The sequence below is a fragment of the Zingiber officinale genome, chromosome 3B, assembly GCF_018446385.1.
Source record: "Zingiber officinale cultivar Zhangliang chromosome 3B, Zo_v1.1, whole genome shotgun sequence".
NCBI lineage: Eukaryota > Viridiplantae > Streptophyta > Magnoliopsida > Zingiberales > Zingiberaceae > Zingiber > Zingiber officinale.
The window spans coordinates 124,973,765-124,986,250 of NC_055991.1; the positions used below are offsets into that span (position 1 = coordinate 124,973,765).

Consider the following 12,486-nt stretch of genomic DNA (forward strand, 5'->3'; position numbering starts at 1 on the left):
AAGTTTCGTTCTTTTGGGTGATTCCGGCCCACCGAAATAGGGCTCACCCTTAACCCAATTTCCGGCATTCTCCTCGAGCAGGCTTCCGTCCGGCTTCTCGTCCCTCGAACGCCGCACACATTCTTCTCGTCCACCAGAGTATTCTTCCGCAGCTCTCTCGTCCTTCGGACGCACCGAGCCCGTCGGCTCCCTTCCCGTGCCGTCCTTCTCGCTAGCTGCATCTTCCGCTCGACTTCCTACGCTCCTAAGCTCCTGCACACTCAGACACAGGGATCAAACAAAGCAGGACCTAACCAACTTGGTTGATCACATCAAAACACCCACGGGGACCAACAATCTCCCCCTTTTTGATGTGCATCAACCCAAGTTCAAGTTAGGGTAAAAATAGACAGAAAAGTAATTTTAAAAGAAAATTACTAAACTAACATATTAAGCATCAGTTTGCAATAAAATTGTAACTACTAAATTAAGAGTTAACCAAAAATATTTTTAATTTTAAAAAATTCTCTCCCCCTAAATATGTACTTCTCTAAACTTGTACCTTTCTCTCCCCCTTTGATCACAGCAAAAACGGGGTAACAGAAAAAATTTTAGCATAAATTTTTAAGTTAGAAAAATTTCTAATTTAAGATGAAAAAATGTCTAAGTTAGTTGAATTTGTAGATTTTTCAAAAATAGAAATTTCAAAAAGATTTCTAAGTAAAATGAAATTTTTTGGAATTAAAAAAAAAATTCTAAGTAAGATTTCTAAGTGACAAAAGAATTCTAACTAAAATGATTTGTTTGGATTTTTCAAAATAATTTCTAAGTCAAAAAATTGATTTTTAGAATTGAAAAAATATATATAATTAAGCAAAACTTTCAAGAGACATTTTTCTAGATAATAAAAAAATGAATTTCTAAGGAAATGTTTAAAAAATTTTCAAAGCATTATTTAATTCTAATTTTAATGCTTTTATCAAAAAGTTAATTAAACATTTTCATTTCGATATTTCGGCTTCCAGGTCGTGGCGAGGCACTAGGCCTTCTTGGTTATTGGAGCAACAACCACTTCCTTAGACAAAGCTTCCATAAAGAAATTCAAAGTTTAATTTTTCTTACTGTAAGCTTTTAATAAAATAAATTAATTTAGCACAGATTTCGGAACCCAATAGAGGTTCCTTCCTACAGGGTTATTCAAAAATTTTGGGGGTACATAGTTCTTAGGCACTCTTCTAAGTTGACCCTGATGATTTCTAATGTACCAATTCAATCTTCCATAAATTCTAACTTTTGATTTTGGAAATTTATTTAAGCACGCATCAGTTTTTAAATTCTTAATTTCTAATTTTAGATTATCATTTTCTGATTTTAGATTATCGTACATCTCAAGTGGACATGCTTTTGCTAATTTCAATTTCAATTTCAATTCAGCATTTTCTTTTTCTAATTTGAATAGTTCTTTAGAAAGAGACTTAATAAAGCGAAAAGACTGAGTCGGGGTTAGATTGCGTACCTGACTTACCTGACTCGGTGACGTTCCCCCTTCATCGTTGCTTTCTGTTGATAATGTTCCTCCCCCTTCATTTATGCTCATCTCTTAACTTGACTCTTCTTCTATCTGATGGTTAGCCATTAGCGCTAACCCCGAGAAGACTTCGATGTTTGATTCGGAAGATGACGAATCTGACCAAGTGGCCTTCAGGTTCTTGTGCTTGGAGGATTCTGGCTTCTTGTACTTGACTTTTTCTTTCTTCTTGCTCTTTAATTTCGGGCAATCATCCTTGATGTGCCCTTCTTCGTTGTAGTTGTAGCAACGAATCGTTCTCCTTTTTCGCTCATACTTCTGCGATCTAAATTTGTTAGATTTTAAAAACTTATTAAATCGTCTTACCATTAATGCAACCTCATTTTCGTCGATCGAGGTTTCGGAGTCAGAACCGTTTGCTCTTGCCTTCAAAGCAATGTTCTGACTTGTCTTTTCTACTCCAATGGGCTCTGCAATTCGAGATTCATGAAGTTCAAAAGTTGAAAATAGATTTTCTAGAGTACTTACCTCGAAGTCCTTAGAGATGTAGTACACATCTACTAAGGATGCCCATTCTTGAGTTCTCGGGAAGGCGTTGAGCGCGTATCGGATCGAGTCCTGGTTCGTTACTTCTTTTCCAAGATTGGTTAGTTGCATGATCAGCTCTTTGATCCTTGCTTGGAGTTGCGCCACCTTCTCGCCTTGGTTCATCCGGAGGTTCGTCAATTGGGTCCGGAGGATGTCGCGCCTCGCTAGCTTGGTTTCCGAGGTACCTTCGTGAAGCTCCAGGAATTTTTCCCAGAGGTCTTTCACGGAGGAGTAGCTTCCGATTTGACTTACCTCTTGTGGTGGCAGCACGCTCAGCAGGTGGAATTCTGCCTTTCCATTGGCAACAAACTCGGCCTGCTTCTTCTTGCTCCACTGATGCTCTTCTTTGTCTTTTGGAACTTCAAAACCATATTTCATAGTTAGTAAATATCGAAGTCGGTTTTAAAGAATACCTCCATCCGGCGTTTCCACGTCGCGAAGTCTCCGTCGAACTTAGGGGGATGAATATTCGCTCCGGCCATCGTCTTGATCGTTTGTGCTTTAGTCAGCGGTTAGTCCTTCTGAGGCGGTCTGGCTCTGATACCAATTGTAGGTGCAGCGGAGGCCGGCAAGAGGGGGGTGAATTGCTTCTGAAAAATTAAAATGATACCCTCCTCGGATTTTTCAACTCAAAAATAAAGCAACTATAATAAAATTAAGAGCAGAAATATAAGGAGACAGAAATTTAACCTCGTTACAACCAAGAGGGTTGTTAATCCAGGGCAGTAAGAAAAGCGCAGTAGAAGATCTCCTTTGTTGAAAGCGGAGAAGCCTTTTACACACTTAAAACGCTCTCTAGTTGCTAGAAAAGACTACAGAATTGATTGCTTGAGTTGTTGTTTCTTTCCTAGCTCTAGGGGCCTTTATATAGCTCCTGGAAAACCTATCCCGAGGGTCCAAGGCGCCTCCAACAAGGTCCAAGGCGCCTCCAATGAGAGAGGGGATAAAACTTTATCCAAACAGCTCAACGTTTATTTCTGCCGAGTCCGAGGCGCCTTCAACAAGGGTTGAAGGAGCCCTCAAGCTGGAGGTGCCTCCAAGCCTGATGGAGGCGCCTCTAAGCTGGCTGGCAGCATTTTCTAGCTTGAATGCTTCTTCGCTTCATCTTCCGAAGTCTCGTTCTTTTGGGTGATTCCGGCCCACCGAAATAGGGCTCGCCCAAACCCAATTTCTGGCCTTCTCCTCGAGCAGGCTTCCATCCGACTTCTCGTCCCTCGAACGCCGCGCACGTTCTTCTCGTCCACCAGAGTACTCTTCCGCAGCTCTCTCGTCCTTCGGACGCACTGAGCCCGTCGGCTCCCTTCCCGTGCCGTCCTTCTCGCTAGCTGCATCTTCCGTTCGACTTCCTGCGTTCCTAAGCTCCTGCACACTCAGACACAGGGATCAAACAAAGCAGAACCTAACCAATTTGGTTGATCACATCAAAACACCCACGGGGACCAACAGTATGCTAGTGACCGGTGGTGCATAGATGGTTCCTTGCGGTAGTCCAGACAAGGACGGTGCCCGATCGGATGAAATCGAAGTATGGAGAACGACTGCCGCTTGTTCGGGAGCAGGCCTAGAGGTCTTGCCCCGCTCGGATGGAGGGCGTGAGTTGGCTCGCGTTGGGGTACGTATAGCAGAAGTAGCGGATCGGGAGGCAACATCTGCGCGACGCCTCTTTCGGCTTATCAGAGGTTCCCTAGAAGAGGCCGACTCTGAGGTGACGTTAATTGGAAGTGCTGGTGGTCGCTCTGGTGGGAGATCTGCTTTACCGGGTGCCCCACTGCCAGCCATCCGGCTGGCTCCTCCTTCGCTCACTTATAACGACGCTCCTTGTTTTCGTCGAGCAAGTCCTCTTGGGAGTCGACCAACTGTAAGCTCCGCTCTCCAACTCGGCTACGACCGCAGTGCTTATCTCTGTGTTCGCGAGCTTACATTTGTAGGTCAGACGGGCATTCAACATGATTCAGGCTGTAAAAGAAAGAGAAAAATCAGTTAGATTCAAAGGTTGGGAGAAGAAAGAGCATACCTAAACTTGTTGGCAGCTTCGTGCGGATCGGGCTCAGGCCAAACACATAGATGGCGACTCCAGCAGCAGATTGTGAATGTAGTACTTTTGACCGGCCAAACTTGAGGCAGCGTGGAGGTAATCTGATCGACTCTTGTATTTTCTGAGCGCTGGGTGGTTCGCCACTTCCAGCTGCCAGCCGGTCGGGAAATTCGACCGCTCAGGAAAGCGAACAAAAAAATAATAGTCCTTCCAATGCTTATTGGAGGATGACATCTTATCAAAGAAGACCAAGCCCACTCAGGCTTGGAATAGGAAGGTACCGGCTTGAACAATTTAGGATAATAGATGTAATGGAAGAGCCTAGGGGTCAAAGGAATATCGTGTAAGCGGAACAAGACGACGACCCCGCATAGCAACCTAAAGGAGTTCGGGATTAATTGGTAGAGAGAAATACGGAAATATTTACAAACGGTGGAAAAGAAGGGGTGGACAGTAAACCTTAGACTGGCGGTGAACTGATCCCTTAAAAACATATAAAACCTAGCGGCAGTTCATTTGTCCGGTCGAAAGTAGATGGAAGAGCGATTTGGTAGTTAATTGGAATTTCATAAGCGGCTCTCAAATTCTTAGCATTGCTGCCATCGAACCTGGACTCGGTGGAAGTATACCAGAGCCCAAGGACGAGACGGGGGGTTGTGAGGAGCTTGCCATCAAAAGTGAAGAGATCAAAGGAGTGCAACGATGAAAGGAGGAGGAAGCTTACAAATAGGATCGCCGGAGAGGAAGAAACGCAGCGTTACCGAGGAGCTCGAAGACAAAGGTATGTGGAGTGGGGAAGAAGGTGATGCATGCGAGGTTTATAAACCTCGTGATCAATCGACCTGAGCCGTCCAATCTAGGGTTGCTAATAACTAGACGAAGATCTGACCGTTGAATTCAAAAAGATGTTTGTCACATCACCAACGGATATTCGTTTGTTATGTCAAGCGTGCGGCGACAGAAAGGACACGTGGCACTCGGTCATGGGATGACATTAATGAGGCTTAATTAAAAGGTATGGCCGCGTGCTCAGCCATAATCATCAGATATTTGCACGATCTTCAAGAAATTTAGATGACATCAGGGTGCTCGGCCGAGGAGTGTGAGGAGCATGGAGGAGAAAATTTGCCGAGTGTGGTTGCTCATTGTCGCGACCAGAAACGGATAAGCTATTATCACATGACCGAGCGGCCAAGTCACTGTTTGCTTTGAAATTCTTGGGTCGATAGATGGTCATATACCAGTCAGACAAGGCGAGGGTGAATGGCAATGGTGTGGGAGTCATCGAACTCTACTGGTCCAGTTAGTCAGACTTGCATCCTCCTTCGAATAAACTTGAGAGGGAGGCTTATGATGCGGCGAAGAGAAGGAGCCCACCTGGCACGGGTCAATTGCCACGGCGGAGGTCAAAGTCAAGACGGTCAACGCTAGGGCTTTAAAAGGCTTGCCCGTGTTGCTCGAGCAGAAGGTGGCTACATTGGCCGACTGAATGCACTAGTACCCAGTTGGCAGGAGACTCGTCCGGGCGGACCACCCGTCCGACCCGGAGTATGGCCGTGGCATCTCCAAGCATCGGGTGTCCCAAGAAGCACTGAGGCACCAAAGGGTATGGAAGAGCTTGTCCGATTGGGAGAGACAAGTCACCGCTCAGAATCATTACACAGAAGAGTAGCCGAAGCTGACCGAGCGGAGGAGTCCTAGCCGAGCGGCTGCCGCTGACACCAGGCAAGGTCGACGGGCGGATCGTCCTACAGAAGCTTCTACCACTTAGGCATGTCTTGTTAAGATATGTTGTCAGACGCATTTTATTGACATGTCTTTTCATTAGACATAGTAGAGGACATGGCCATGAACATGTTAAAAAACGTGCCCATAAACATATCGAAGAACGTGCCTATGCCTCGAGGAGCGTGTACATTGCCCACCAGGGTTCTATATAAAGGGGGATCTATCATCAGCGGAGGTACGCGTTATCTACTGTTTGCGCGTAATTCTCCTGTTGCTTCGCTTCTTCTCCACATTCCAGCAACTGACTTGAGCATCGGAGGGTCAACGCCGGAAACTTCTTCCTTGGCTCGGCATTGACTGTGTTTGTTTTGCAGAGCAGAGCGAAATCCACATCCGGTCAACAAAGCTGTCACTCCCAACTTTCCACTCACTCGCTTTTGGACAGGATCATCGTGTTTAGCATTTTATCCCTTAAAAGAGTTGCATTGCATACACACTTGTGCTTAGCTATGTTGATAACATTATGAAGATTGAGTAATTAACAAAGAGCTTGCCTCTCTTATTAAAGGAAACATATCAAATATTTAATTTAATCAATGACCATTTGAATTAAAACTACTTATAGAAAACAGGGGTGTTCTCACTAGTCATGATTGTATCAAGTGGATTTAAAGAGATTATGTTGAACAACAATCATGAAATATTAGTCTCGATGCCTAGTTAGGGACCACTAGAGTCTAGAAAGTAGATGAGGAAACAAAAAGATGTATTATTTTGAGAGCAAAAGTGGTTAAAAAGTAACAAATAACAACTTAAAGGAAGAGAAAGGAACAATTAAATATTCTAGATTTTCAAGATGCCCAAGTACCCGTAAATCAAATTATAATCGAGATGGTAGATGCATGGATGCAACCAAATTCACAATGGGCTTAAAGAAGTACATGAAACCAAGCCTCCTTGCTATTCAATCTCTTGACTACCCCTAATTTTATTACCCCTACCACCCTTTAAAAGATTGAGAACAAGTTTCATTTTTAAGCTTACAAATTGCCTACATTTGTGATCCATCATCTAAAATAGAAAGCATCGTAGTTTGCAGAATTGTGTATGATGTTATGATCCAAAAGTACTAAATCCATCTGAAATCATTTGAAATCGTTTTTCACAATGGAATAGGAGCAAAATCAATAGGATCGATATACTCGTACATTATAATGATTTTGCACAATTTTTATTGAGGCTACTTTGGTAGAGCATTTACATCAAAATCCTGATCCAAAATATAAAATTTAGAATAAAAGAATTATTTTATTAAATTTAGATATTTATTTTTCACTATAAAATACATCAACTTCCTTAAAATTTATCATATTTTTTTCTTTTTGCTTCCTATTTTTTTATTATTAGATGGGGAAGAAAGAAATAATTTATTATCAGAGAGGAGAGAGAAATACTATTTTAATATTTAAAAAAGATAATCTATTATTAAATTTTAAGAATTACTATTCATAAAATATATATATTTAGTAAATGAGTAAGATAACTGGTACAAATTATTTTTTTATACAAAATATAAAATTTAAAATAAAAGTTTAGTTTAGGATAATTTATACTGCTCTTAGTCTTTAAACTACGTCATCTTATTATTTCTTTTTACCCAGAGATCCCAAATTTTAAAGATCTGATCTTACCCATCCGATTCAGACTGAATTGTTCTGATCCGACCCTATTGATTTGATCATGACCCCATGCATAATCCTAAGGGTGCATTTGGTTCGGGGTTATTCTTGATAACCTTGGTTATCTATCCAAGGTTATCAACAAAAACCTTGTTTGGTTTAGGTATTCGATAATTCCCGAGTAATGTTCCATGCCCGACACGTCAGCAAAAGGGTCATGCAGCCCGGAATCGGAAAACCTCAGAAAACTAAGGTTTTTCTTGATTCCGGGGTTAACGAATTTTTTTTACCAAAAATACCCTCCGATAAGAAAAAACATGAAAAAAAGAGAAAAAATGTAAAAAAATATAAAAAAATGTAAAGAAAATAAAAATAATGTTTTAAAAAATTTTAAATTTTAAAAATAAATTTTTTTTTAAAATAAATAATTTTAAAATATAAAAAAATTTAAAAATATAAATTTTAAAAATAAAAAATTTAAAAATTTTAAAAATGTTAAAAAATTTTTAAAAAATTTAAAAAATTTTAAAAAAAATAAAAAATTTATAAAAATTTTAAAATAAAAAAAATTAAAATAAATAAATAAATAAAAATTAAAATTTAAAAAATGTAAAAAAATAAAAAATATAAATATAAAAACATTAAAAAATAAAAAAAACACATAAAAAAGTAAAAAAATATACCAGAAAATGAAAAGTAAAAAAACATAAAAAAATAAATAATAATAATAATAATAATATTATGTATAGTTGGTTTTATAACTGAGGGTAATACAGTAAAATATTAAACTTGGGTATTCATTAAAACCTTCAAACAAACAAGTTTTTGTTGCATTACCTAAGTTGAACCAAACAATATTTGATTATATTTTATTCCGCATAACCTTGGTTATGTGATTATCTGGTAATCACATAACCAAGGTTATACATGATGACTTGAACCAAACTCACCCTAAGAATTATAGAAAGCATAGATTGCAGTGACACATTGCTTCCGTAATTTCTTAGACATTTCATACATTTTAAATTTTAAAAATTAATGGATATATTTCTCTTAAAGATTGATTTAAGATTGATTCTCTAATAATGTTTGACTAATGAATCATTTATTGGATATCTGGTATTAAAAAAAAATGGAAAGCACACATTGGCTGGAGGTCCTCAGCTTTGAAGGGTGGTTCAGTGCCCAAGGTCATCCCTATTATCCAGTGCTGGCGAATCCCAATGGAGGGAGGCTTCTTTGGTGGATATATGTGAGTGGCGTTCAAGAAACTTCACAGGCGCATTCAACTCATTGGCATGTGAATCGAGTAAAATAATCATCCACTTGATCTGTTCGTTTCTCCGGAAGCAAATCCTAGTTCAGCCAACTGAAGAGTCATGGGTTATGGGAACTTTGTTACGATTTCACTAAAGAAAGTTACCTTTTGTTTTGGGACAAGAACAATGTTTCATCAAGATATGAACGATAATCCTGCATGAATTACGCTAAGAAAAAACATAGGTTATAGGTTATATCAAACATTTATTCACATGTAAAATCACTCATAGTGCAATGGTTCAATATATAAGCATAAAATTAATCTTTATAATTTGTTTTGCAAGTGTTAAAGTTAGTCACTCAATGTGGAAGATTATTATAATGTAAGCTACACAATATTTTGATCATAAGTTGTTTGGATCATGTGCCAGCAACTACAAGCCTTGCACTCTTATCAATCCAGAATCCATATGAAAACAAGCTGGAAAAAGGGAAGGATTCCAGATCAGGAGACAGGAGCTAAATGGCCAGCACTGCAAGATCACCTTACTTACTCCATGGATTGCATCAGCTACTTCTATTAAAATATATCTCGATCTTACTCACCCAATAATACACATAATTTTAGTCTATTAATTAGTCACGATGAAGACTTTGGACTTTGGAGACTGAGAGGGTGGGCTACTCTTTTAATTTTTCTATAGCCTTCCCTTCGGTCACCGTTGCATTTGATGCCAACATTAAATAAAGATATTTGTGACATTTAGTAATTTACTTGCTATTTTCTTTTACTGTGGATGGATAGTCTCGATCGAGGGCCCGATAGATGACGACGAAGCAGGGGAGGATGGCCCTCGGGTTGGCCACCAGCAGCTCCTCCAGGTTGCCGTACGCGCCGGATCCGTCGGGAACGGCCACCGAGTCGTAAGCGTCCTCCGCCGCCGGGTCGTCGCCCTGGCGCCTCACTCGCCCGGCGATGACGCGGCACACGAGCATGGCCCGCAGCCGGTCGTCCGCGGCGCCGGAGGCGTGGCCGCAGTCGTGCGCGCGCCCGCTGCTGGCGGTCGTACGCACGTCATGCGGGCGGTTCGCCCGCGCGAAGCCGTGGCGGATGATGGCGCAGACGCCGCAGGCCACGGCGGAGGAAGCGGTGTCGCCGGCATTGGGGCAGAGCGAGGTGGAGCCACGGGCGCCAAGGGGGCAGGAGAGGGAGGTGCAGTGGAAGCGGAGGAGCTCGTTGCCATCGGCGGCGCAGCGAGAGGGGTGGTTGTGACGAGTGGCGCCGCTGGCGGCGGAGTGCGGGAGGGCGCGGGATTTGACGGCCGCGCGGTAGTCCTCAAAGCGCGCGACGGTCCGGGCCGTGTTACGGACCTTGAGGATGCGCTCGATCTTAGAGATCGGACGGTCCCTTTTGAGCCAGCTGGACTTAAAGATTATCTCCACGATGTTGCGTCCCGAATCGTCGGGCCCCAGCTCCGACACTGCACGGTACGTTATCATCAATGCAAGTACTTTTTTTTTCTTTCTCACTAAAAGTAATTTATAAAATTAAAAAAAACATATTTAATGGAAAAACTCGGCTATTCGACGTAATTCAAACAATTCAGATATTAATGCTTCATCTACCGATTTGATTGTACCTCCATGTCTTGTGATTTCATGCAATTCTAGGGTTTCAGGCTTCGTGAACACCTCGCCGCACTCGGCGCAAGCACACAGCATCGTTCTCGGCCTTGGATACCCTCTAATTAGGATCAATTTCTCTTTTCAGAAGAAAAAAAAAATTGGATAAATTTGTGCGGGCTCGTTGTTGGAGAAAGAAAGTACCTAGAAGATGAGTCGACGGAGACGGCGTGGCACTCGTAGCAGCCGGAGAGCTTGGGGAGCGGGGAATAGTATCCGCCTCCGCGACAGCCAAGCGACGCCGCCGGAGGCGCCGGGCGGTGGCGGGCTGAGCGCGCTAGCGGCGCGGTCTCGTTCTGTGTGATGGAACTCGCGTCGGAGGAGAGGTCGGTATCGGAGCGGTGGACGACGCGGGTGTTGCCGTGCACGACGTCGCGGATGGCGCAGATGGACGACCCGCAGACGGCGCGGCCGAGCCGCGACGCCGGATCGTGGACCTGCGCCACCGCGAAGCGGCAGCTGAGCAGGCTCTTGAACTGCTCCCACGAGGAGGAGGAGGACGGCGGAGGGAGAGATCTGGAAGGGGGAGGTGGTGGCGTCCTCTTCTTCTTCTTATTCTTGGCTGGGTCGCGACGGCGGAGGTGGCTGTCGGTGGTGTCGGCGGCGGCGGCGGTGAGGAAGGAAATGACGGCCATTAGGAGGAGGACGAAGAGGTAGTGGAAGAGGAGCGAAGGCCGTCTCTTCACCACCATCAACACTACTACTCTGCCTCCGATACGATGGATGTCTTTTGGGTTGAGATCTGACCAGAGAATGAGAATAACGAGAGAGAGGGAGAGCGAGGGGAGGAGTGGAGAAGGTGAAGGCGTGGATGCGAAATGATTTGTATTCTTTTTGTTTTATGTGGTTTGGTGTCTTCTGTAGTCATGATTTGTTTATATCTGGTCAAACCGGTGTCACCTAATGCGGTCGTAACGAGTCATGTAGCTTTTAATAAATGTGGTCCGTGGGGTCGCGGCCCGGGGATAATCCGCATGAGTTGGCGGAGGATATATTGATGATGACGAGAGATGGATGGGAAGAGTCTGGTTTTAGCAAATTACGGTAGTTGTTCATAATTTCTTTTTTACAAAAGTTAAAAAAACCTATTCTACCTCTATTCTACCTGTATACCTTTAACACTATTTAATAATATTATCTTCCGTCAGAATTTTGGGCCGAATAGACCTGTTACACTAATTATAGTTTTGTAATATGTGAATCGTTATGTTATGATTATATTTATATTATCCTATCTGAAAATAATAAAGATAGTTCTCGTCTAAAGACTCTGTTTCACTCTGTAATATAAAGAAAATTAATATTGAGTAAGGGAATAGGTTCTTGATATTGACCTTCTAATAACATTTAAATCGGTAAAAGATGACGGAGCAATAATAATTACGATTTTATAATTTTTATCATATGAATGATAGGAATTACATAGTTGTTATCATGCGAATTCTTAACTATTATACTAATTATGAAATCATAGTTATTATTTATATTATAATAACTACGAAATCATAACTCTAATAATATAGGTTTATTTTGTTTATCTAATATTTATATTGTAATAACTACAATAGGTTCAAAAATTAGATGGAAAATTTAAATCTGATATAATAGTATTGACAGTTGAATAATTATCAAGTCGCCCTTTTGTTTCTTTATTATTTGGAAATAAACGCTTTCCTTATTTTTTTTATAATTTAAATATTCAGACTTTATACCATTAATCTTAACATTAATAGATGATTTTTTTTAAAAAAAAATATAAATAAATTTATTTATCAGATAAATTTAAAATATAATTTATACACATTTAAAAATTGACCTCATTATAAATAATGCAGATAAGTTAGTTACGAGTAAGTAATAACTTAAGCTTTAGCCCTTTTTTTTCATGATTTAATAAGTTAGCGAGAAGTAGTTGATTCAAGATGGTCACAGTTGGTAAGTACATTAGATAATGATTATAATAGTGGTAGAATAAAAAAAATAATACTAGAGGGAAGGGTGAATAA

The 12,486-nt window shown here is 41.3% G+C and overlaps 1 protein-coding gene across 1 annotated transcript; it reads right to left on the reverse strand.

The window, feature by feature from the left end:
* Positions 1-9,359: 9,359 nt before the first annotated feature.
* On the reverse strand, positions 9,360-11,440 carry LOC121967593. Its single transcript, XM_042517917.1, has 3 exons — positions 10,625-11,440; positions 10,438-10,541; positions 9,360-10,278 (listed from the first exon to the last, which is right to left on the reverse strand). The coding sequence occupies exons 1-3, from the start codon at positions 11,170-11,172 to the stop codon at positions 9,569-9,571; spliced, it is 1,362 nt and encodes a 453-aa protein (XP_042373851.1). The 5' UTR covers positions 11,173-11,440; the 3' UTR covers positions 9,360-9,568.
* Between the last annotated feature and the right edge of the window lie 1,046 nt (positions 11,441-12,486).